This window comes from Phoenix dactylifera, chromosome 17 (genome assembly GCF_051530095.1).
Source record: "Phoenix dactylifera cultivar Ajwa chromosome 17, Ajwa_hap1_PhDact_Kaust_v1.1, whole genome shotgun sequence".
Lineage (NCBI taxonomy): Eukaryota > Viridiplantae > Streptophyta > Magnoliopsida > Arecales > Arecaceae > Phoenix > Phoenix dactylifera.
The window spans coordinates 16,331,092-16,353,157 of NC_143206.1; the positions used below are offsets into that span (position 1 = coordinate 16,331,092).

At 39.7% G+C, this 22,066-nt stretch overlaps 1 protein-coding gene across 4 annotated transcripts; it reads right to left on the reverse strand.

The window, feature by feature from the left end:
* Positions 1–169: 169 nt before the first annotated feature.
* LOC103720407 (alpha-galactosidase 3) lies at positions 170–13,284 on the reverse strand. Of its 4 annotated transcripts, XR_015974525.2 has the most exons (16): positions 12,924–13,261; positions 12,472–12,530; positions 11,348–11,404; positions 11,214–11,248; positions 10,293–10,396; positions 10,040–10,112; positions 9,794–9,852; positions 9,646–9,711; positions 9,464–9,547; positions 9,313–9,377; positions 9,096–9,178; positions 7,498–7,588; positions 6,386–6,444; positions 1,201–1,341; positions 520–765; positions 170–416 (listed from the first exon to the last, which is right to left on the reverse strand). XR_015974525.2 is itself a non-coding variant. In XM_039132985.3 (15 exons), exons 1-14 carry the CDS (start codon positions 13,106–13,108, stop codon positions 1,245–1,247), a joined length of 1,140 nt encoding a protein of 379 aa, XP_038988913.2. In that variant the 5' UTR covers positions 13,109–13,284; the 3' UTR covers positions 170–416; positions 1,201–1,244. The 4 variants fall into 4 exon arrangements, 3 of the variants coding, with proteins under 3 accessions (XP_038988913.2, XP_008808316.1, XP_038988914.1); XM_039132985.3 differs by lacking the exon at positions 520–765 and having other exon boundaries at positions 1,201–1,364; positions 12,924–13,284; XM_008810094.6 differs by lacking the exon at positions 520–765.
* Positions 13,285–22,066: the final 8,782 nt, after the last annotated feature.

A 22,066-nucleotide genomic window follows, 5' to 3' on the forward strand; every position in this document is an offset into this window, starting at 1 on the left:
CATAAGGTAAATGTGTCTTGACATCATGACATATACCTTGTAATTTCAGCCCTCTTTTTATCAGGAAGTTTTCTGCATAACCTTTTTATATATAAAAAAAATTAAATAAATTGAAATAAATTAAAACATGGAACTTCGACTTGCATCCACAAAGGATAAGCAAAAACAATTAAGGTGCAATTAATTCAGTCTCCATCTGATTGTTTGTAAAAGAATTTGAAAGTCATCAAGTACAGTAAGGCGTGGACTCTTCAATATTTTCAATAAATAGAAATATACAAGGACAATGAAAATACAAACTGTAATAATTAACTTACAGAAAGGGAGCTTGTAGGAGAAAAGATGTACATTTTGCAGTCATGAGCATCGACCTCAGCTCCATAACTACCAGCTACATTCTCTTGTAGAGTTTCATGCTGAAAATTGAAGAATGCCAGATTTATATCATTTTCATAGTAAAGCCAATTGAAAGATATTGAAAGTATAAAAGCAAAGTATTTTACAAAATCTCATTTATACATTCTTGTGCTGGATATATGGATCTTCAGGATGAAAAACAGAACAAGGAAGCTTTATAATGAAAGTGAACCATCTTTATTAAGCACTTGCAATGCCAGCTAAATCATCCAGTTTCTTTTGTCTTGAGCAGCAGGCTATAAATAATTCATTCGCCAGATGATTGATATTATGCCACCAGGGCCTTTGGCTTGTTGCTTACTTTGCAATTGCGTGTTTGGTTAATTCATTCTTGTAAAGTTTTTGTATCTGCACTAAGCAAACTATCAAGATTCTTCACTTTCATATTACACTCTTGTACAATGAAATTTTATTTGATCCTACATATCTAACTTCCATGCAATACTGTATAACAGCACCAAAGAGTGAAAAGAATTAAATACGGATGCATGACTGCCCAATTCAGACTATTAGAACCATGGAGGGGTATTTGGACCCTCCAGCATGCTATCCTTGAATGGCAGAACAATACAAATCACCGCACTCATATGAAAGCATGTTGTGCAAACGGGAAGCTCTACAACTTATTGCCATTTATCAGATCAAAAGTCCAATATGCTTCGGCTGTGGCTGAGGCTACAGCCATAATTCCTCTCACAAACGACAAGTTGTGATTGTTGTCATTCAAGTATGCTCAGCACATCCATAAAACCATACATTTGGAAGTTCATCGATCATACTCACCTTCCAGAGGTCTCTTATAGAAACACTAGTGGTTGAGTCAAGGCCTAGCATTTCCCATTTGGCTGTAATCGTGACAGCTTCAGAACAACGGTTCCATAAAGCAACAACAAGCCGGTTTTCAGAGAGAGGACCAGCCCAAACCTAAAACTTCCAAGCATATGAAACTGAGTGCATTTTAGGAGGAATTATATGCTTCAATCAAATGTATTCTGAGCCAATATCTTTGAATGATATGTGATAAGTAGAAATACCCAATGAAATAGACAAAGTGATAATTGAAGTCATAAACCAATAGGCATGCGACAAAAGTGACTTCTAAGACAAGTTAAGATCCATAATTTCATGCCAGCAGATCACATGGTTGATTATCATGTATTGACTCAAAAACTTGGTTAAATCTAGCATGTAAGCATGTGTTTACATCACATGCATGCACACATTCAAGCAAGATTGTACTTAAGCATGCATGAATGCATCCATGTGCAGAATCTCATTTATGCCCCCACAGTGTAATTATGCATCATTATTCCAGTGCTTGAAACATGGAAGAGAGCAAGACAGCATCACCCAATAAAATTTACAAACAATTGGCTGAACGCATCAGCTAGAGAGGTTCTTTGGCTGCCTAATGGTGTGCATCCACTAGGAAATTTAGCAATGAAAAAGCAGAGGCCGAGGAGGCTATCAATGAGGGGAAGCAGGGGGGTCCATGTCCTCATAATGGCAAAATAATACTATAACAGACATTAGGAAGTCTTTGGAAGGCAAAATACTACTGTAGTACACACTAGGAAGCCTTCAGAAGGCATAAAGGCATAATCATTTTTAAGAAGTTCAAGCTTTATCTTGGGAGAGGGTGAGAACCATAACAATAGGGCAGCAAAAGCAAGCATAAAATATGAAGATAGTGAAGTTCTTCTGAGAGATAGCACATAGAGCATTGTGTTCTAAGGAGTTTCATGCATCAGGTGATAGGAATCGAAGAATTTCTGGCATTTAAAGTTAAATACAGGTAGCCATAGGCAACATTGAGAAGGGGAGCATATGACTTATTTATGGTTTTAGGAAAATAGTGGAACGGATTGGTAGCTTCGATAACCAATTGATTTTATAAGTTTCTTAAGTTTTCGAGGAATTCTCAGTAAAGCACAGCGATGCAAATCTGTGAGAATGATAAGAACTAAACAGAATTACAGAAATTACACAAATTACTGCAAAATCAAAATTAATGAACAGAAGAAAGCAACAAGGTACTCAAAATACCAAATTTGCTCTGTGCCAGGAATACCAATTTCAAGATCTGAATTTCACTTTGAAATTATTTCTTTCCTACATAATGCACAACTTCAGTGCCAACAGGAAGAAATATGCACAGATTTCACTGATTTCAAAAGAACCTAAGATCGAATACCAAGAAAACATTTATGAAGGCCAAACAGAAAGAAAGGCACACAGAATAGGTATATTAATATTACAAAAACATGGAAGCGGGATAACTGTCAGTGTACATTTTACTTATGGGGAGATTATAATTTTTTTAACTTAAAAAGCCTTCCTTGGGAAACACCTTTAACCTCTAGCCTATCTATATCCGTCAATAATTAATTGGTATTAGTATCCAAGTGATCACACTATTAATATCCAAAAGGCCCCTTGCTGCGTGTTTTTCACAGATTGTAGTAGTTTTAGGTGATAAGAATTGTAAAAGATTTAAATTTTAAACAGAACTTTGAAAAGAAATCCTAAGTAGTAGACAGTAACTTAATTTCCGGTGCCTATTGGGCCGTCAAATGAACAAGCAGTATAAGAATAGCTCATTTTCGACTAGAAATTCAGCTCAAAGTTAGTTCATTCAACTAGCAAACAAGCTGAACATGAACTTAGAGGTGGGCATTGGGCCGGGCCGTCCATGGCCCGGCACGGCCCGGCACGAAGCGGGCCGTGCCATTGCTACAGTAACAGATAGCACGGCTCATAAAAGGGGGCCGGGCTGGGTTATGGATTTTTGGCCCGCAGGCCGAGCCCCGCACGGCCCATAAGGGCCTGAGCTGGCACGATTCATGGGCCAAGCACGGCACGGCCCGTGGGCCAGCCCGGAAATACCCCAAAATACTCCTCAAATTAGCCGTTTTATGGCTGTTGGGAGGGGCAAAATGGGTAAAAAGCCACAAATAGCCATTATGGGCCAAAAAATAGCCGTTATAGACCACCCATAATGGCTTTTTTTTTGGACAGGCACGGCCCGTCTCGTGCCTGGCACGGCCCGTGCTGGGCCCGGCATGGCCCGCCACCCCACGGGCCTAGGGCCGTGTCGGACTTAGCCTTTAGGTTAAGCGGGCCGTGCCTGTCTTAGCCTTTAGGTTAAGCGGGCCGTGCCAGGCACGGCCCGATGCCCATCTCTACATGAACTGAATCTTTGGGCTTGAACAATAAACAAGTTGATACAAACTAGCTGTTAAAACTCGAAATATATGTTGGACTAGTGAATTTTATCATGTTGACCTCGCCCTACTTTCTCGGATACCATCATTAGATTTGTTCCTCTCAAATCTAGGATTTTTGGGAACAAAATTTAAGAGGGTAAAACTTGAAGCTTGAAATGTCTCAGCAGTTAGATCAAAGATCCAAGACCAATATTTTAAAAGGAAAAGTGATGGGAGGAAGCCACAGCTGGCCCTAACCCTCTCAATCTCATCTAGTCCAAGTTAGATATCTCTCTGCACACATTACCTCCCATGTGGCCATCTCTGTTCAGGTCATCAACCTCATCACCTCCCATGTGGTGAGCTGATCTCATCATCTCCAGCCCTTCATCACCACCTCCTCTCCATCTTCAATGCCTCTATTCCCATACAATTTCGAAGCCTTTCCATAGGAAAAGTGCTACCCTCGGGTGGAGACCCAAGTGCCAGACCCAAGCACAGTTTGGCCCCGGCTCATGCGCTCGCCGAAGCAAACGGGAAAGGTCTCTCACCCTGACGCCAGCCCTACTCGAGGAGCTCCAAACCCGGTTATTAGGACCTGCTCAAACTTGACTTGCTAGATATTGAGCCATCTCCATCCCTTCATCACCACCTCCTCTCCATCTTCTTCCCTTTTCTAAATTTGGTGGAGCCGAGCTCAAGATGGCTCAATATTTAGCAAGTCAAGTTTGAGCAGGTCCTGATATCCAGGTTTGGAGCTACTCGAGTAGGGCTGGTGTCAGGGTGAGAGACCTTTCCCGCTTGCTTCGGTGGGCGCATGAGCCGAAGCCAGACTGTGCTTGGATCTGGCGCTTGGATCTCCACCTAAGGGTAGCACTGTTCCTATGGAAAGTAGTCTGGGATTGTCTTCCAACGAGAGCTGTTCTCGGTTGAGGATTCCCTCGGAGTGCGGTGTGAATGAGACAATGGACCATGTGTTGTTTCAGTGTGTATGGGCGTTGGTGTCTTGGTAGTTGGCAGGGATCCCTAGGAGGCCTGAAGTGGGCGGGATCACTTCCTTTAGGCTATACGACGATGGTCGGAGTCTCCTTTGCGCCGCCAAGTGGCAGTTAGAGCCGCGTGCACGGCCCACTAGATCTGGCTGGCAAGGAACGCCTGAACTTTTGGCAAGCGTGGGATGTCGCCGAGGTTCGTCGTGGAGAGCGCTCGCTCGCTAGCGGAGGAGCTCAGTCACATCATACCCAATGAAGGAACCTTGACAGTTCGGGATATCTGGAGTTTCTATTTTGCTTCGGCAACTCTCCGTACGTTGTTTTTCACCTGGAAGCCCCCACCCCTGAGTTTTCTCAAGATCAACTTTGATGGGTCTGTATTGGATGAAGGCATGAGGGGTTGGTGCGGGTTTTGTTTTTCAGGATCCGAACGCCTGGATTGTGGCCGCTGGGGCTGTCAGTTATTTGACACCTCGGTTTCCGGTGCAGAGCTGAGAGCTGCGTGGGCGGGCCTTCGTTATGCCCGGTGCAGCGTACAAGTCAGTTCTATCATTCTAGAGGGGGACTCGACCACGGTTATCAGTTGGATTCAGGAGGGCCCTAGGGGTGACGGCAGTGACCACCCACTGCTCCCTGACATCTAGGCTATGGCGAGGGAGGGGGGCCTTCTACACCAAGCATGTCTTCCGAGAAGCCAATGGGGCTGCAGATCGGATGGCTGCTTATGTAGCCAGTCACTCCGTAGGTACCCTGTGGGCTGAAGACGGTGAGGTACCCCGAGTACTTTGGGGCATTTTGTTTTCTGACTTTATTGGGTGCATTTATACTCGTCAAGTATGAATCCACCCGCTCTAGCAAAAAAAAAAAAAAAAAGTTTGAGCAAGACTTTTTTTCTAGCTTGACTCGAGCTCGAGCAAGGCATAATTAATTCTGAGCCGAGCTTGAGCATAGCCAAGCTTGCAAATGTTCAGCCCATTTACACCCATAGGTGCCCAGTTTTGCCAGAAACGTGACAATTAGGGTCCATTGACCAAGAATTTATCTAGAACTTGGTTTAATGTCAGCTTAACTTTTAATCCTTGGGCTGTGTCTCAAGACAAGAACGTGTATAAAATAGGAATACGTACATGTAAAACAAGGCACAACTATCTACAAAATCAAACCAAGAGCTAGAATAAGACATGGATGAGAGCTAAATGTTAAATGACAACCAGATGGGGGGCTGCGAACCCAATCACAAAAGTTCAAAATATAGTCAAATCACTAATATCATAATGCAAATTACTTTGTGCCATTGTCCATGAGATCATGAACCCCAGTGAACCAACAATCCGTGAATCCTAGTACAACCACACTCTTCTTTTAGTAAATACACCCCTCCACTTCACTGTCAAATAAATAGCTTCACAGTGAAACCACGAGACTGTCAATCAATACTCATATGCATTAAGAATCATTGACAAAATGAATTTCCGGTATATGGTGTGTCATCATGTGCATGATCATCATTAAATTACTCTAAAGATACCTACTATAATGGGCAATTATATACATATGACTACAAATTTAAAAACATATTACTCAACAATTGTCTCAAAGAATTTGGTTTTCTCAGGGGTAAGCATAATTTTGGGTGCACACTAGTAGTACATGAATTAAAAATTCTTCAGCATCCAGTAGACAAAAAGAGAAATGAAAATACAATTAGTATAAGGAAAAGCAAAACTACATAAACTGCATGACAATTAATGGAAATGCATGATCAGAAACCTGGCTGCAATCGTTGTTTCCCCCGACAGAAACCTTCCTTCCTTGAACACCGAGAGGGTCTGCAGGGAAAGCAAAATTCATCTCAGTTAAATGTCAAGACACTGTTTCCATAGAACTAATAAAACAAACTCATTGGCAAATTTAACAATGGGCTCAAGGAAAATAGGATCATGAATATTAAAAAACACTTTGCTGCATACAAAATATATGAAAGTCCTTATTTACTGTTATTGTCACTTTAATATACATAAAACAATTATGCATATTGCAGAATTCTTGTCAACAGAATCATTATTCCACTTGAGTCATGAAACTGGCATGCAAGTCCCAGCAGCATGCACTACTTGGAATCATATTTGCACAGAACCTACAGATTGATATCCAAAAAGGTGATCTTCGACTTGTCTGTCCAGTCTTCAAACCTACAGAGCATCTACTGCAATGCTGATGCTGAAGCTTTTAATTTTAACAGGTGTAACTACAAACATGCCCAGCCAGGCCAAGTTCTTCACAAATGGGACGCACATCATTGAAATCAAATATCAGGTTCCCCCAGTGCATATCTACCTAAAGGGGCAGCAAAACAGTTTTCTGCCTAATATGGATTTTCCAACGTCTTGGTCTAAGCAAAAAGCATATGGTAGCTTAACACTTCTAGATGAGGCAGGGCCAGGCTACTAGATTAATATCAATTATGTAGGTTCTTGACTACTATTGACATCCAAGATTTTAATTACACAAATTAATTTTGAGCGGGCTATTTAAGCCCCACTGCATTTATATAGCTACTGTATTAATGTAAGGGTATAGCATGGAGAGACCCAATCCGGACAATCAGATTGTCAGTCAAAAAGAAACTTCAGCGCTTGACTGGTCTTAAGTCCCATTCAAGAGGCCCATGATAACACCCTATAGGAATGCAGCCCCAAGCTTCATGGACGTTTTCAAAACTTAGGCCCACATTTGCATCTATTATTCACATACAGGGAACCATGAGTATAGTCACTCTGATGTACAGCAAAAACAAAAACTGAGGACATCAAATGGGAAAGGGTAACATGATCAAATAGAAAGATCACTATGAACCAGGAGCAAGATTAAAAATTTCTTACCTTGGTTTACAGCAATGACTTCCTCATTGCTTAAGATCTCAAATGTTTTAGCAGTCATTTTTCTCACATCACAACCCATCAAAAGAGGAGCCTGCAAACATATGTAAAATGTCGAGATTTCAAAATAGATGCATGATGAATATTATATAGTTGTCTATGTTTATATGATAACTACAGTCCCCACAAGGGTATAGTATGAAAATTTTGTATCATTGCCAATATCATCGCATTCATCCAATAAACCATTTTCTTAAATATCAATGCAGGATACATGCTTTTGCACGCAAACTTCCATCCATGTAAACTACCGAATAAATGTTGAATATTTCAAATATGAACCATCACTGACTTGGAGCATGAATTTCCAGTCCGTTATAGCAAGAATTATCCATCTTTCATGGGAAAGGATAAAAAGAGAGTACTGCTACATATGCACTATCTGAAGAATATTCATTCTCTCTTCAGCCTGTGTAGCTGATGTGATTGCAGCATAGAATACTTTATTACAGTCAGCTCTATATGTATTGAACACAAACAAAACCAAATCTGTATCTGCTTCTGTTCAATAGAATGCACTGTCCCTAATACTAATAGATAGACACTGTGAAAGACAACCTTTTGAATTAAAAGATGAGTCTCCTAATTGTTCAAGAACTAGACTTCTAACAAACTAGGGGTTGTTTCCTTTTTAATCTGAAATATGACTTCATAGCACCTTCACAAATAAACTTTGATCATACTATGAACTTAAATTAAGTCTCTCTTCACAGCCTCTTCCAAATCATGATGAACTGCTCCTCCACTTGATCTACCTATGTCAAGATAGAAGTTATTATAGTATTCTAAGTGACTTTAAAATTACAAAACAATATGCTTCTGCAAAATAGATGGTGAGCCTAAAACAGAGAAGATAAACCCAAATTTCCAAACAAGGACATTCTTGTCAATTAACTTCCCTTAGAGGGAAGCAAGTCAATTAGTATTTCAAAAGTAATAAAAACTTGAAAAGGATTCTGAAAGGTAAGGCATCCAGGAGATGCTCAATGTGAATAGTCTAATCCAGGTGAAACTTCGGGGTCTAAGTCTGCAATATCTCATACCTACAAATTGTTTATTCTCATTTTATCTTTATTATCCAATCCAAAAGATTGTTTCAATCTATCTAACTATAAAAATGAAATTCACAAGAATTCAGATAAAGGATAAATTTTTCTGACTTCCTTATGGTGAGGTCGCCCTTTTGGCCCAACAGACAGGCCCGCCTAAAGGCAACAAGCCTATCTTGACATTATTGATGCCACTATTCAGCAATCATATTCCCTGATCAGTAAAGAAGATAGGAAGAAATTGAAGTACTTCACTGCATAGCATATGTTTTAGTCAGATGGCCTGCAGCAGTACAAAATTTAGACCAATCACAATACTGCCAACGAAGAAGTCACTTTTAAACATTTAATATTATGTTAGTGAAGGTTCAAGAATGCAGCGAGTAATATCTATGCTCAGCAGAAAGCACAAATATGTACTGGTGTCTAACAGGTTAATCAACTGATGCTAAAAAGAGAGAATAAATATTCAGGATTAAGTTAAAAAGGGACCTTCATCAAAGCCCATATGCTAAAATGGCCACGATACTCCATGTAAGTCATACCCCCATTGCCAACCTCTAACATATCCGGGTCTACCAAGAGAATCAGTTATGTATTCACATGTCAGTTAATAGTGGAAAAACTTAAGACTATAGTTAAATTAAACAAATCAGTTAGTTAGGGATCTCTGCCACAAGAAAAAGAGCTTTTGATTCGATCACATTACCATTCCATCCACCAGGCCCAGCATATGATGCCCACTTATCATTGAGATCAGCAATAGTGGTCATGCTTAAATTAACAGAGGTAAATCAGTAGCACAAATAAAAATTGCTAAGTTCTTTTTTCTTAATGGATAAATATGGAGGTAAACTTACCTTTCCCATGAATCAGTAATATCGTCTGTTGTCCGCCAACTATTTCCAACTTTACCAGCCCATAAGGCTGGATCATCTACACCCCTGTAAAAGAATTCAAAAAGGAAGCTTTCAAGACCTGTTAGCATATCTAGACATATGCAACTAAGAACAGATGTAAGCAACTAAGAGAAAAAGATTACCATTCACATAAAGAATAGAAAATAGTGCGCCCAGTTGAATTGAGTGCATCACGCATTGGAGGATAACTAAAAATGAAGGTAACAACCAAAGTTCATACAAAAAGCTATAAAATATATAGCATGACTGTAAATGCAGATGAGTTCACACCGTTCCTCCGGTTTTATACCCAAGTTGAAACAATTGTCATACTTTAAATAGTCAACACCCTGAATGAAATCAGGCAAAAGCATATATTAAAAAAATTGGCAAAAACTATAAATATATTCAACGATCAGCATAAAGCAAATAGAGTATTCAACTAATGTGCAGGTGCTCCTCATTACCAAATGTGAACTAAGTTAAAGGGTAAGGCCGGTATTTGCAAATTAAGAATTTCTAATTCGTAATCCTCACCCATAATGCAAAAAGCTGTGCATCATCATTTTCATGGTAGAGAGATCCAGGTCGAACTTGACATGTAAAAGCCCTGAAATTTCATTTCATTTAGAGATTAGAGAGAGGAGGGGGGGGGGGGGGCAAGGTAGTAGCAGAATGATGTTCGAGAAGCATCAATTCAAGGTTATTTATGTTATTAACTATATAAAATCATTAAAAAAAAAGGCAATAACTTGTTCACTTGAGGTCAAGATTACACGAGATATCCTACCCTGCATCAGAGTAGATACCAAGCTTAAGGCCTTTTTCATGTACATAGTCTGCAAGTGCTTTAATGCCTGAAGGAAAGGTCTTCGGATCAGGTTCCAATTCACCCTATACACCAGAGAGAGCTATTATCATATATTCTTATGAGTCCATGTGAACTGCAGAGGACATATACAATATAATTGAAAAAAAAAAGAGTGACTTTACAAGCATGCTTTCAATTAGAAACCTCAATACATATAGATTCTGATTCCTTCTTTCCAAAATAAAATAATGTTTTGATTGTGGGGTCTAGACTTTTCTAGTTAGCATACAGGTGTTTGTTAATTTGATATTGATGTAAGAGTTAATAATAAATCTGTCTGTGAAGCTTCACCAATTTACCAGTTAGAAAGCAGAATCACATCTATCTTTTATCATATATTCTACTATGACAATAACTAGATGTGAGATCAAATTCATGATTATGATTTGCAAATTCACATCCTCCAACTAATGGGCATGCCACAAGAATTCAAATGCTCCATTTTTATAGTTTGACATGGTCAGAACACAGAAAGTACTTATATTATTTGTCATATATGTGTTAAGTGTTTCTTGTATGTTTTTGTATTAATCTCCATTATCCCTATCAAAGAGACATGATTTTGAGCACACTTCATCATTTCAACAGTAATGAATGATTTACGACTAATAGTGTTCAGCAGGAAAAGGAGGTAATCATGACCAAAAGGCATCAAGAGAGACGACATTGCAAACATCAAGCATATGAAAAATTCCAGTTTCTTCATTACCCGCATGATCAAAACTAGCACTTATTTTCATCTTTTCCCCCAAAAAGCGAGCTCCACATAAACAGGACAAGGCATGATGGTTATCGAAGACAGCAAAACCAGTAATCGAGACAGACTGAAAGCCTACAAACCTTTGTATTTCGTGTCAAAGAAGACCAACAATCATCTGCATGATAGATGAGGATGAGACAAATAAGCAACAAATGAATGTGCAATTGTGCATAGACCATAGTCGACGATAGACATAGCCTAATTCAGGCTTTACCTATATTAACATACTTGTATCCCAAATCAGCCAGCCCAGTCGAGATGAGTGCATCAGCTGACATCAACAAGGACAAATGTTACAATTTAAAGCTAAGCCCATCTTTTATATCAAATTTACATGAATTCACTAACAGAGAAATAGTCTCAACAAGAAGATATACACTTTGGTTTCTGTGAATATCTACATACCACCAGACATTTTTTTTTGGGAAAAAAGTTGAATACTACATATCCCACAGTGATATAACATTCATAAATTTCCCCACAAGTTGAAAAGAGGAAGAAAGAAAGCTATATGCAGGTTAACAGCTGCCTATCCAAAAGAACTTAGAAGAAGCTTAGGCTATAGCCTACTTAGCATACTCAGCATTGTGCTTGATCGTTGGAAAGGTGCCTGCAGCATATATATTTACAAACGTTTAATACATATACATAAATACATATATATATATATATATAACCATTTTCGAGATGGACATACGATGGTAAAAAAAGTATTTTCTACTTCTATATTTAATTCTTCAATGCATGCACAAAAAACTATGTACTATGGACATGATGTAACCAACCCTCTCTGTTTTTTTTTTTTAATTTCTTTTTGTGTCCTTAAACAAAGATGTACCCAAGCCCAAGCATACATGGGACTAAATCAACTCATGCTACGCTATTCCATAGCCTGATTTTACTAAAGACTAAAACAGCAACACAGCACTATCAGGGGCCCCAACTTCAGGCACAAAAATACACCTTAAATTTCCAGCCAAATCAAACGCAAATCCTTTTTCCAATGCTACCACGACAATACTAAAAGTTCACCAAAAAAAAATGAAATGGCGAAAAGAACAAACATAACTTTGCAATGGTTTCTTTGAACTCAGGAACAAAGACTACAAACAAGACACGTTAGAATTCAAACCTACACGCTAAGAATTCTGTACACTTTATTTTAGATTACACGCTACAAACAGAATATACAAATTCCTATAGTTAAGTCCATGTTTCAGTTATACATGTGCATAAAAGGAAGTAAATTTGCAACTAATTGGTACCAGAAAGAGCCAAGAACTTAGGAAAACGAATAATGGTGATTATAGAAATGAGATTATACAGATAGTACCAAACCTGTTTCCTTAATCACTTTTTCATTAATATTACAGCCAAAGAAATTCCAGCTATTCCATCTGCGACCACAATTATTTTCATCAATAAATTAATATTAATCAACCGATGCTTGAATCTCAACTACAATTACCCATAAAGAGAACACAAAACAAAAAGAAAGAATACCCATCAAAAAGAAATTTCGCTAGCACAAAAGGACAAATACTAAAAGGAACAAAAGAAGGACCAAATCAAGAACTCCACAAAAACCCATCAAGATTAGAAACAGAAGGGGTAAAGATTTTAAAAAACTCAAAATCTATCCCACGATCGCCCATTTCTGACGCTTATATGATCCCAATGATCATTAGAAAACCGCTAATTTGCTCCATTACGCTCTTTTGGAGAAAAACAGAACCAAAATCCAAGAAACCAAGAATCGGCATCAACGGTGGAAACAGAAGAGAACAGACCCCATCTGAGGAGTGAGGGCCAATCCATTGTTGAGCTGAAGCTTCCCGTAGTTGGAAGTGTCGAAGGGGGTGCGAAGCCACGAGGCCGGCCTCTCGAGGTCTAGGAACAGAGGCGATATCCTCGCCGCCATGGCGGCATAGAGGGCGTAGAGGGAGAGGAGAAGAATGAGGGGAATGGAGGCCATCGATATCCTTCCCTTTCTCCCCTGTTCTTTCTTGGTACCTTTTGAGAGTGAGGGGGAGAGAGGAGGGGGACTGCGTGAGAGGGGTGGAATAGGAAGAAGGGCGGTGCGCTGACCGCGGCCCTCTCTTCCGGTGAGGAAGCAGTCGTCGTTTATTGGATTGTTTATTGCCGTCACAGGCTGGTGGATTTAAGACTCGTCACCGATGGCAGAGTTTAAGACTTCAGAGTCTTGGTTCGCGATACCACGTGGCTAAAGGGACCATCGCTTCTCGAGATTAGGTTAGTTCTGATCCGGCGTAGATCCACGTGGATCTGACGGGGAGAGTTGGAGGTAGCTTTCAAAAGAAGTGCAGGGATGTTGAATCATGCTAAGGACTTAAGAATTTGGAACGAGTTATGCTTTGGATATTCGATAGCATGGATGGTTGTAATTTTTTTTGGCTGGCCATATCTCAATTTGTGTCGTAGATAGACGGGTTTGGATTGAGGACATCATCTTTGCTTTTGCATTTACTTGCTACATCGCTATGAAATGCTTTTGATTTGTTGTCATACACATTGTAAAAGCAATCATGCAATTGATTATTTGAGCGCATTTTTTTTTCTTATTAGTACAATGGTAACTCACACTATACGCGCATGAGCACATCCAGAAAGATCAAAAAAAAAATGTTGATGGAAGAAGAAAAAAACAGACTCGAGACTCTTCGAAAAAAACTCTTCTGAATGATGCACAACATATAAAACAACCTAGACAACAACATTGTTCATCTTCTGATAAAATAGGTGGCTCGGAAGGAAGCAACTCGAAACAGTAGGTATTAGCTGGGCCTTGGCCCGGACCCATGTGAATTATAACAGTAACTCGAACATCAAATGCTGTGTTGCTGGGCCTCTTTGAATTTAGCAAGAATTGTCACAATGGAGAGTGAGTGAGTGCTTGACCTGCACAAACTGGAGGGGTGAGGACCCAAATGCTTCCCGTTGACACAAAGAAGTACTTCTTCTCAAGATAAAATTAGATTCAACTCAAAGTAGGCCGTCTCTCGTTGCATGGGTTGGTGGCATCTAGAGGATATGATCCCATGAAACAATGTGCAATTTTCAAAATATCTATGATAATTACCAAGTAATTGTCTAAAATTTCTAATAAAAACTCAGATTTTCAAGGGACACTTTTCGCAAATACCAATATATCCTGCTACCCATTAAACTATATTAATGATAACAAAAATCAGGAGGAGCCTCTGTTATGGGCTTCTTCTTGGGCCTGGTTTCGGACACAGCGGTATATTTCTCTCTCTGCCTTTCTCCTCTCCATGTCTGATGGCACGCCCATCCGTCTCCTGTGTTTGGATTGAGGAGAATCGGTTCAAAAGAAAATCGAAGACTTGGTTTTAAATCAAGGCGAGTCCCAAAACGATTTTCTTATTCTTCTTTTATTAACCCTGAAATCATATTTTTTGGTACTCCCAATGCAAATACTCATCCTCTTCCCAGGCCTTCCATTGGCATGTACCCATAGACAAAAAGATTGCAGCAGTTTTGATGATGGCTATAATAACAAAGATCTTGAACACGAGAAATTATTAATTGGCCAGATCTACCATAGATCGATTCAAGCAAAAAGCAACACATATAATATTAATTATTTTCTTCTTTTTTTATGTATAATAGCAAGGTTGATTGTTTTTTTTTAACTTTCTTTTTTTTGTGTAATAGTAAAACATGCTAGAATAAATATATTAGTAATATGCGGTGGATCTGATCCAACTAATAATTTTTTTTAGAATACAGGGTAGATGAGGTAGAGATATTCTTATCGGAGAAAAATCCACCCACAAAGGTTGTTGTGATGGAACGTAGGAAAAGTAGCGTTGGGGGGTTGTAGAGCAACATGGAGCGTACCTCCTTTTTCGTCGAGACTCACAAGAGAAGAGTCACGGAAGATGATGAAGTGGACTCGACATGCTTTTTGAGAACTTGGAAGGATCTATATATCTATCTATCTATATAAAAGATCTATGAGGATTTTTTTTTTTTCTGCTAACGCAGGCGCATCATACTACACGAGTACGAAAATATTCAATAAAATCTAAAAACAAAATATTACGGAGTATTTTATACAGTTCTGCCTCTCAAATCCATAGAGTATGGTCCGGATGGTTACCATATAAGTAGGCCACTTAATCCGCGGATCCATGAAGGGGCATTCATCCGAGATGAATCCACGCTCCCGTTCCCGGCCTTCATATCGCCTCCAGTCACGAGCTGGCCTGTCAACACTATGGGAAACAACCAAAAGGACGTGCTATCGATGAGGTATTTTGCCTTCTACATTGGCTTGAGGCCAAACCTGTCAGAAGTTTGGATATGCTAAACCAGGACGGTAGACCATGGACAACCAACTTGTTTGTCTTGTTCCTAAAATGGTGCCAACTTGAGATGTGTACACAGTTATTCCTGCCCTTCTTTACTTCATGCAGTGAATTACTTTACTCCTAGGTTAAGTAGTGTAGTAAATATGTCTGAAAGGTAAAAAGCTATGATCAACTTTTCGAGACTACCTGCTGTGCCCTTCTGAAAAATGATTCGATCCAAGTGCTCCAACGAGTGTTTACTGCACTCTTACTCTCCCTCTCTCTCTTATTCTGCTTCCAAAGTTAGCCATTGCATGCATTGTTCCTCCATCATAATTCGATGCCATCCTTGTAGCCACGAAGCCAGACATGCACTTACCAAGTAAAGTAGGCTAATTTGGATTGGAAGCATCAAGCCATGCAGCTCGATGGAAGCATGCAAGTTGCATGGGGACGAAGCTGGTTCTCGGACATCCTCTGCTGCAAACCAAGGGAATTCCATGTGAAATAGCAAGCCATCAATCACCTTTCGAAAAATTGGTCCACCTATGAGATGGCGACAAGCCATGATGAGGACCACCAGTCTATCCTCATAGCTCATATGTGTATCTGAATGCTGCTACGTATGCTAGAGCCAAATGTGCAGGCTTTTGGGTGGTGGTCGTCAGTATCTACGTTGAAGGATTGCTCGTTGACAGCCTAACATTGCAGCTTTGGGCTTCAGGGATTTCATGTCGGGTGGAAAAAATAAACGAACGACTGCGAGCAGTTCGAAGTTCGACGAAAGCATGTCCATGGATGTTTAATGACACATGGGATACTACTTGGAAGACGCTGGAAAACCGTTGGGAGTCGGTCGGAAGACGGGATCATATTGCATACTACTTGACTTGGATTTTTGTTGTTTTCCGAAACGGATGCATCGTGCGTGCATATATATATATATATATATATATATATATAATAAGTCCTGGAGCGCACCGGATAGTCCCTTCTTTTCCAACCATAGGATCTTCCCAGAATGATTAGCTATATATATATAGGAGGCCACCCAATCTGTTGCCCTGTTGGCCTCTCGATACACATGCTTAGCCTGCAAGGCCATCCCATCCCTCACCGTCACCCGAATATCTCTAAGGAGATGATGGTAATCACCCACCCTTCCCACACTTTGCTAGATCTAGCCAATAACAGTAGTCGAGTCGCCCACGAGGACTAAGGTATTAGTTTGCAACACGCGCCAAGCATACCTCAGGCCGATCCAAGCTGTCCTCAACTCTGCCTCTGGAACAGAGGTATCAAAGATCTGGCAACCACCGGCCGCAACCATTCTAGAGTCCGGACCTCTAATGATGAAGCCCGCTCCTCCCCTGCTGCCGTCATCCAGTACATATTCGTCAAAATTAACCTTGAGGAAGCTCGGAGATGGGAGCTTCCAAATACTACAACTTGGTTAAAAAAAAATAAATATAGGATTGAGAAAATATCTTATTAATTTATAACAAATAACAAAATAAAGGTATTAATGTATATTTGAATAAATTTTAGAAATATCACTGAAAAAAAATGATTCTATAAGCCATAAAGTTAAAAAAAAAAATATTGGATCGATTACGGCATGTTGGATCAAATGCTCATCAGTAAATCTGTTAAATATATGGTGTTTCTTCATAATACTATAGTAGCTTGAGGACAAATGTAGTTAATCCTATTCCTGCTGAAATGTATGTACCGTACAAGGTATTCAAGCCTTGGCTTCGGAAGAAGGTGTTCTATCGTTGTCATATATCATTGCATGTCATTTATAACGGTCGATAACAGATACCATGGCATCGGCTTACTGTTTTGTTTGGAAATATATTGCAGGGAATTACTATCACTGAGTCCCTTGTGCACGTTACTGATGCTTTGTTTTAAAATATGGTATTGCTGGGTGGCAAAATAATAACTATTTGCACTGACTGTTAGCTGATCATAATTATGCTTGATAATATCTATGTTGTTACATGTAACCAACGAAGTGTTGCGTGATTGAAACAAAATTACACAAGCAGGGAGGCCTTGAATTTGCCAACCGTCAAATTAGTAGCTGACACATAATTATTATTTTTGTTTTTTGAAGGCAAAAAGAGTCAGATGCCACCAAATATTATTCAGAAGAAGAGCATACAAATGAAGAAGACTGTACACACAGAGAGAGAGAGAGAAGGGTCACTGTGGGTTATAGAAGCCCTCTGAACCTCAGAAGTTTCAGCTACAGCAAACAGACAGAGATGACGTGGGTGACACTGTTGAATCCATAATATTTGAAACCGGTCTTGAAACGTGACTTAACACCGTCCTTAAGCAAATTTTGCCCTCACCATGTTGCTGTTGGTGATTTAGCAAATTCGCTCCAGGATATGACAAAACCAAAATATAATCCTGGCCAGCAAAATTAAGATTTTCCAGAACAACTGAATGAAAAGTTTAGAAGAAGTTGACGAAAATCTGTAAAATACATTAATTGGTTATTTATAATCTTGAACTAAACCCTGAACCAACACAACTATTGAGACAATGTCCATTTAAAAAATAACTACTCATGCAGTTATTTTTGTACAAAATCGATAAAAATTGCCTTTGGCGGTTTATGTTGTACAAAAACAATTATATTAGTGTAATAAAAATAAATAAATGTATAGCCAATCTGAATTTTACACGTGGCACGTGCCACATGTTTAAGTGTCAATCTTTGATTAATATTATATTGACTTTTTCTCCACAAATTTTCACCAAAATCTTACTTGAACATGTGTAGGGTATGAATGCTTATAAAGCTGGTCAAATTTGACCCCTCTCAACACAAGCAATGTGGGACTAAAACCTCTTTAAAAAACTTTACACAAGCAATGTGGGACTAAAACCCCTCTCCACATTACAAACTATCCAAAAGAAAGGAGACTTCTAACAGAAACCTCAGGTCAGATAACAAAGTAAAAAAATCCAACAAAAGCAAACCCCAACAAACTTATAACTAAAGTTAGCCCTTCGTTATATGAACATTTACAAAGGAAAAAAAAATGGCACAAAAAATTAAACTATGTACAATCGTAGACTAATGCATGCTAAAAAGAAAGAGACAAGCAACATCAACAAAATAGTAGAAAGATCGCAAGCACTTTGTATAGAAACAAATAAGAAAGAAAATTAGGAATCGTGGGACAAGTTGTGGTAGACTTGACTAAATATTTGGCCACAGTTTGGAAAAGCATGCACATTTGACGAACGAAAGATTCATAAATAACATTGATGCGCATTCAAGTGAGGCAGGCCCTCAGGATAACCATTCCACTGTCTGGTCTTGCTTTGCCTGAAGGGCTGTCTGCTGCCTTCTTTTGGATTAGCTGAGCTGCACCTTCCAATAGGAACTAGCTGCGGTGCTCCATGCTCTAAGAAAGCATACTTAGAGCCCCCTTATGGTGTTGCACCACACAAAGGTGAGCCAATTAACCATCCAATGGCTGGGAGCCAAGCAATAATTTCTTACTGAGTTTTTTCTGTGCTTCTTAATTTAATAATGGCTGGGAGCCAAGTTCTTCGGTGCATATTAAATAGTGCATAATTTAATAATGGTGGTGTGATTTGGCAATTGTCATTTGTAATATTTGCAGATCTTCTGGCAGCAAACTTATGATGCTGGAAATGCAGACTTCAAGAAAACAAATAAAGAAGCTGGAGCTGCAACTCTTCTTGCAATTCATTAAAAGGATTCTCTTGAGAAATGGAATTTTGGTTCCTTAATTTTACAAGTCCTAGTTGGTTGTAATGTCTCATTCCAGATGAAAATTATGCAATCTCATATGACCAAAATCTCTGCATAATTCTCTCGGCAGATCATGCAGCCAAATTCGGCAGATATGACCAGCTATGTAATCCCATTTGATGAACATGACTCTTTGCTTCTCTCGGCAAATCATCTAACTAGATTTGGCAGATATGACCAGCTATGATATGGTCAGATATGCAATCAAGATGTATTCCATTTCTTAATCAAGTTTCATGACATGCTTCATGCCAAGATGGTACATATTTATACAGATTTTTTTTATATGTATCATATCATCGACCAAATCTTGTACAGCCCCTTTGACGCAGGGATATTGATCCCCCATGAAGTGTATATAAACCTATTGTCATAGCAAACAAAAATGGAGCCTTTTAGCCACAATGTTCCACCTTAACAATCCCATAACCTTTTTTCAAACGCGGAGTTATGATTTTCTGACTCAAGAACATGTGGCCCATATCTAATTTTAGAGCCAAGATTTTCAATTAAGAATTCAAAACATATGCCTGCGTTAATGGATGACAAGTGAGGCCCTTGCACAGTGAATCAGATTCCAGACAAAGTTCAGGCCTTCTTACAATGATGCCGTTCTGGTCGGCAGCTCTGGTCAATAATTGATATTTTTTCCTATTTCCATGGTGCTCAGAGCTTCAGACATTTTTTTTTGTCTTGGAATTACTGTTTAGGTTCTAAAACTAGCGTCTCTCTACTACTCACAGATTCATGGAAGGACTAGGTTTTGTGCATCTTTTCTTCAAGTGGGAGGTTCTTACAAAGCTTCTTTTACGATGTATGGTCAATGTGGGTTGAGAGGGAAAGGAAAAACTCCTTCGGTCTTTGGACTTCAGCTTTGAAGCCTTCTGAAAGCATCCTACTTACTATTGTTCAGTGCGCTTCGTAACTGCTGTTAGATTTGTACCCGAAACTGTCCCCCCTATCTTACATGTCGGATGTTCCTCAAATCTCTTCATTTTGTATGTTTATATATGGGAAAGATGACAAGAATATGATGGAATAGATCGAGGAAACAGTGTCTGATTTGGAATCCTTAGGGTACCAGAGACAGTGGGACTGGAGGGCTCCTGCTTGTACTGTTTGCAGCATTCCATGTTATCTTGAGAAAATTTCGTCAGAAAAAAAAAACTCGCGAGTAAAGGTGAAAGGTATGTTTCTGATATTTTGGAAGTAATTGGAATGGACCACTAACTGTTTCTTTCTTCTTTTTTTTTTTCTTTTTTTTCTTCTAAAATGGACATTTCATACATCTACTGACCGTTTCTTTGTTGTGTTATTTCCGAACGATGCCAATCTTGATTTGAGAGATGTGATGCCTTTTTTTTTTTAACAAAACGGTTTTGGAAGTAAATGAACTATACTGTTAAACTTGGTGCACCTGTTGAATTCTAGTGCACAGAACTTTCCCGAACTTTTTCTTGTTAAACAACAGAAACGTGTCATGTGTGGACTTTGGCCCATACAGATTAGCCGAAACCTTTTTCATCAGAAAAGAATAAATGCGGAGAAAGAAAGGAATAGATTCTTAATTCTTTCATAAAATCTCTTCCGAATGACAAATGATGTGCAGCATAAAAGACGACCCAGTCCGCCGTACTGTTCGCCTTTCGATAGACATGAGAGGCTTAGAAAAGGAGCCAAACTCTCTCGCGAACTCGTATATGTCCCGAAGTAGCGGGTGCAGGTCATCATAGTTGTGTTGGTCTCGAATCCATTAGATCATTGTAACTGAGTCTCCTTCTAGGTAGATGTTGTCCGCACCTAGAACCAGTCTCGCGTAAGTGATGAACTTCCATGCCGCCCTTAACTTTGCTCCGAACGCCGACTCATCGAAAATGTGTTGCCCCCGGTTGCGACGAGTCTGGTGTCATAATCTCTTATCACAAAGTCACCACCTCCTCTGCCTTCGCCCTAAGAAATACTACCATCAAAATTAACCTTAAGAGTACAAGGGGGAGGGGGCTCCCAAGAGACTAAAATCACCTTAGTCGTTGTAAAAACTGAGTGGGAGCCTAGATATCCCTAGCCACCCTAGAAAAAACTACCACAGTAGTGATGGTAACATCTACAACTTGAAGTAATGCCTTGTCCGCGACAATCCTCAAGTGTACCTTTCTATCCTCGAAGATCTGGGCATTTCTATCCAACCAAATGTGATATGCCATATAAGCATATCTGATGGCCCACTCCACAGTATTGGGCCTCCATAAGGACTCCTTCAGATGGCTTAAAAAGTCCTTAGTCAAGCCCATAGCCTACAACGTGCTGGGCGAAGCAATGGTGCACCCCCATATTTGAGCTGCCTGAACATTGCTAATAGTCCCCACCTTTGGGCACCCCATGCACACCAAGGGGACTCTCACTCCTCTCTTGGCTAGCACGCCCTTGGTTGGCAAACATCCCTATGTCACCTTCCACACGAACAAGACGTCATGCAGATAGATGCGTAACCTCCAGATCCAGCCCCCGTCAATCAGACGAGCCGTTCTCTCCCTGCCAAGATCTATAGGTCTCGGGCACTAACCTTCGATCTCTCAGTCCCTCTCCATACCCTCCTATCCGCGATCTCCCCTATGGGTATTGGCAGATCCAAAACCCTTTCGGCCAACTACTTCCCAAAGACACGACGAACTAGGTCCACATTCTATCTCCTCTCCCTCGGGATGATCAAATCACAGACTCTAGATCCGGCCAGGCGCCCTGAGTCGATCATGGTAGGCCACCAACCAAGTGGCTGCTCAGTCAGCCATATGTT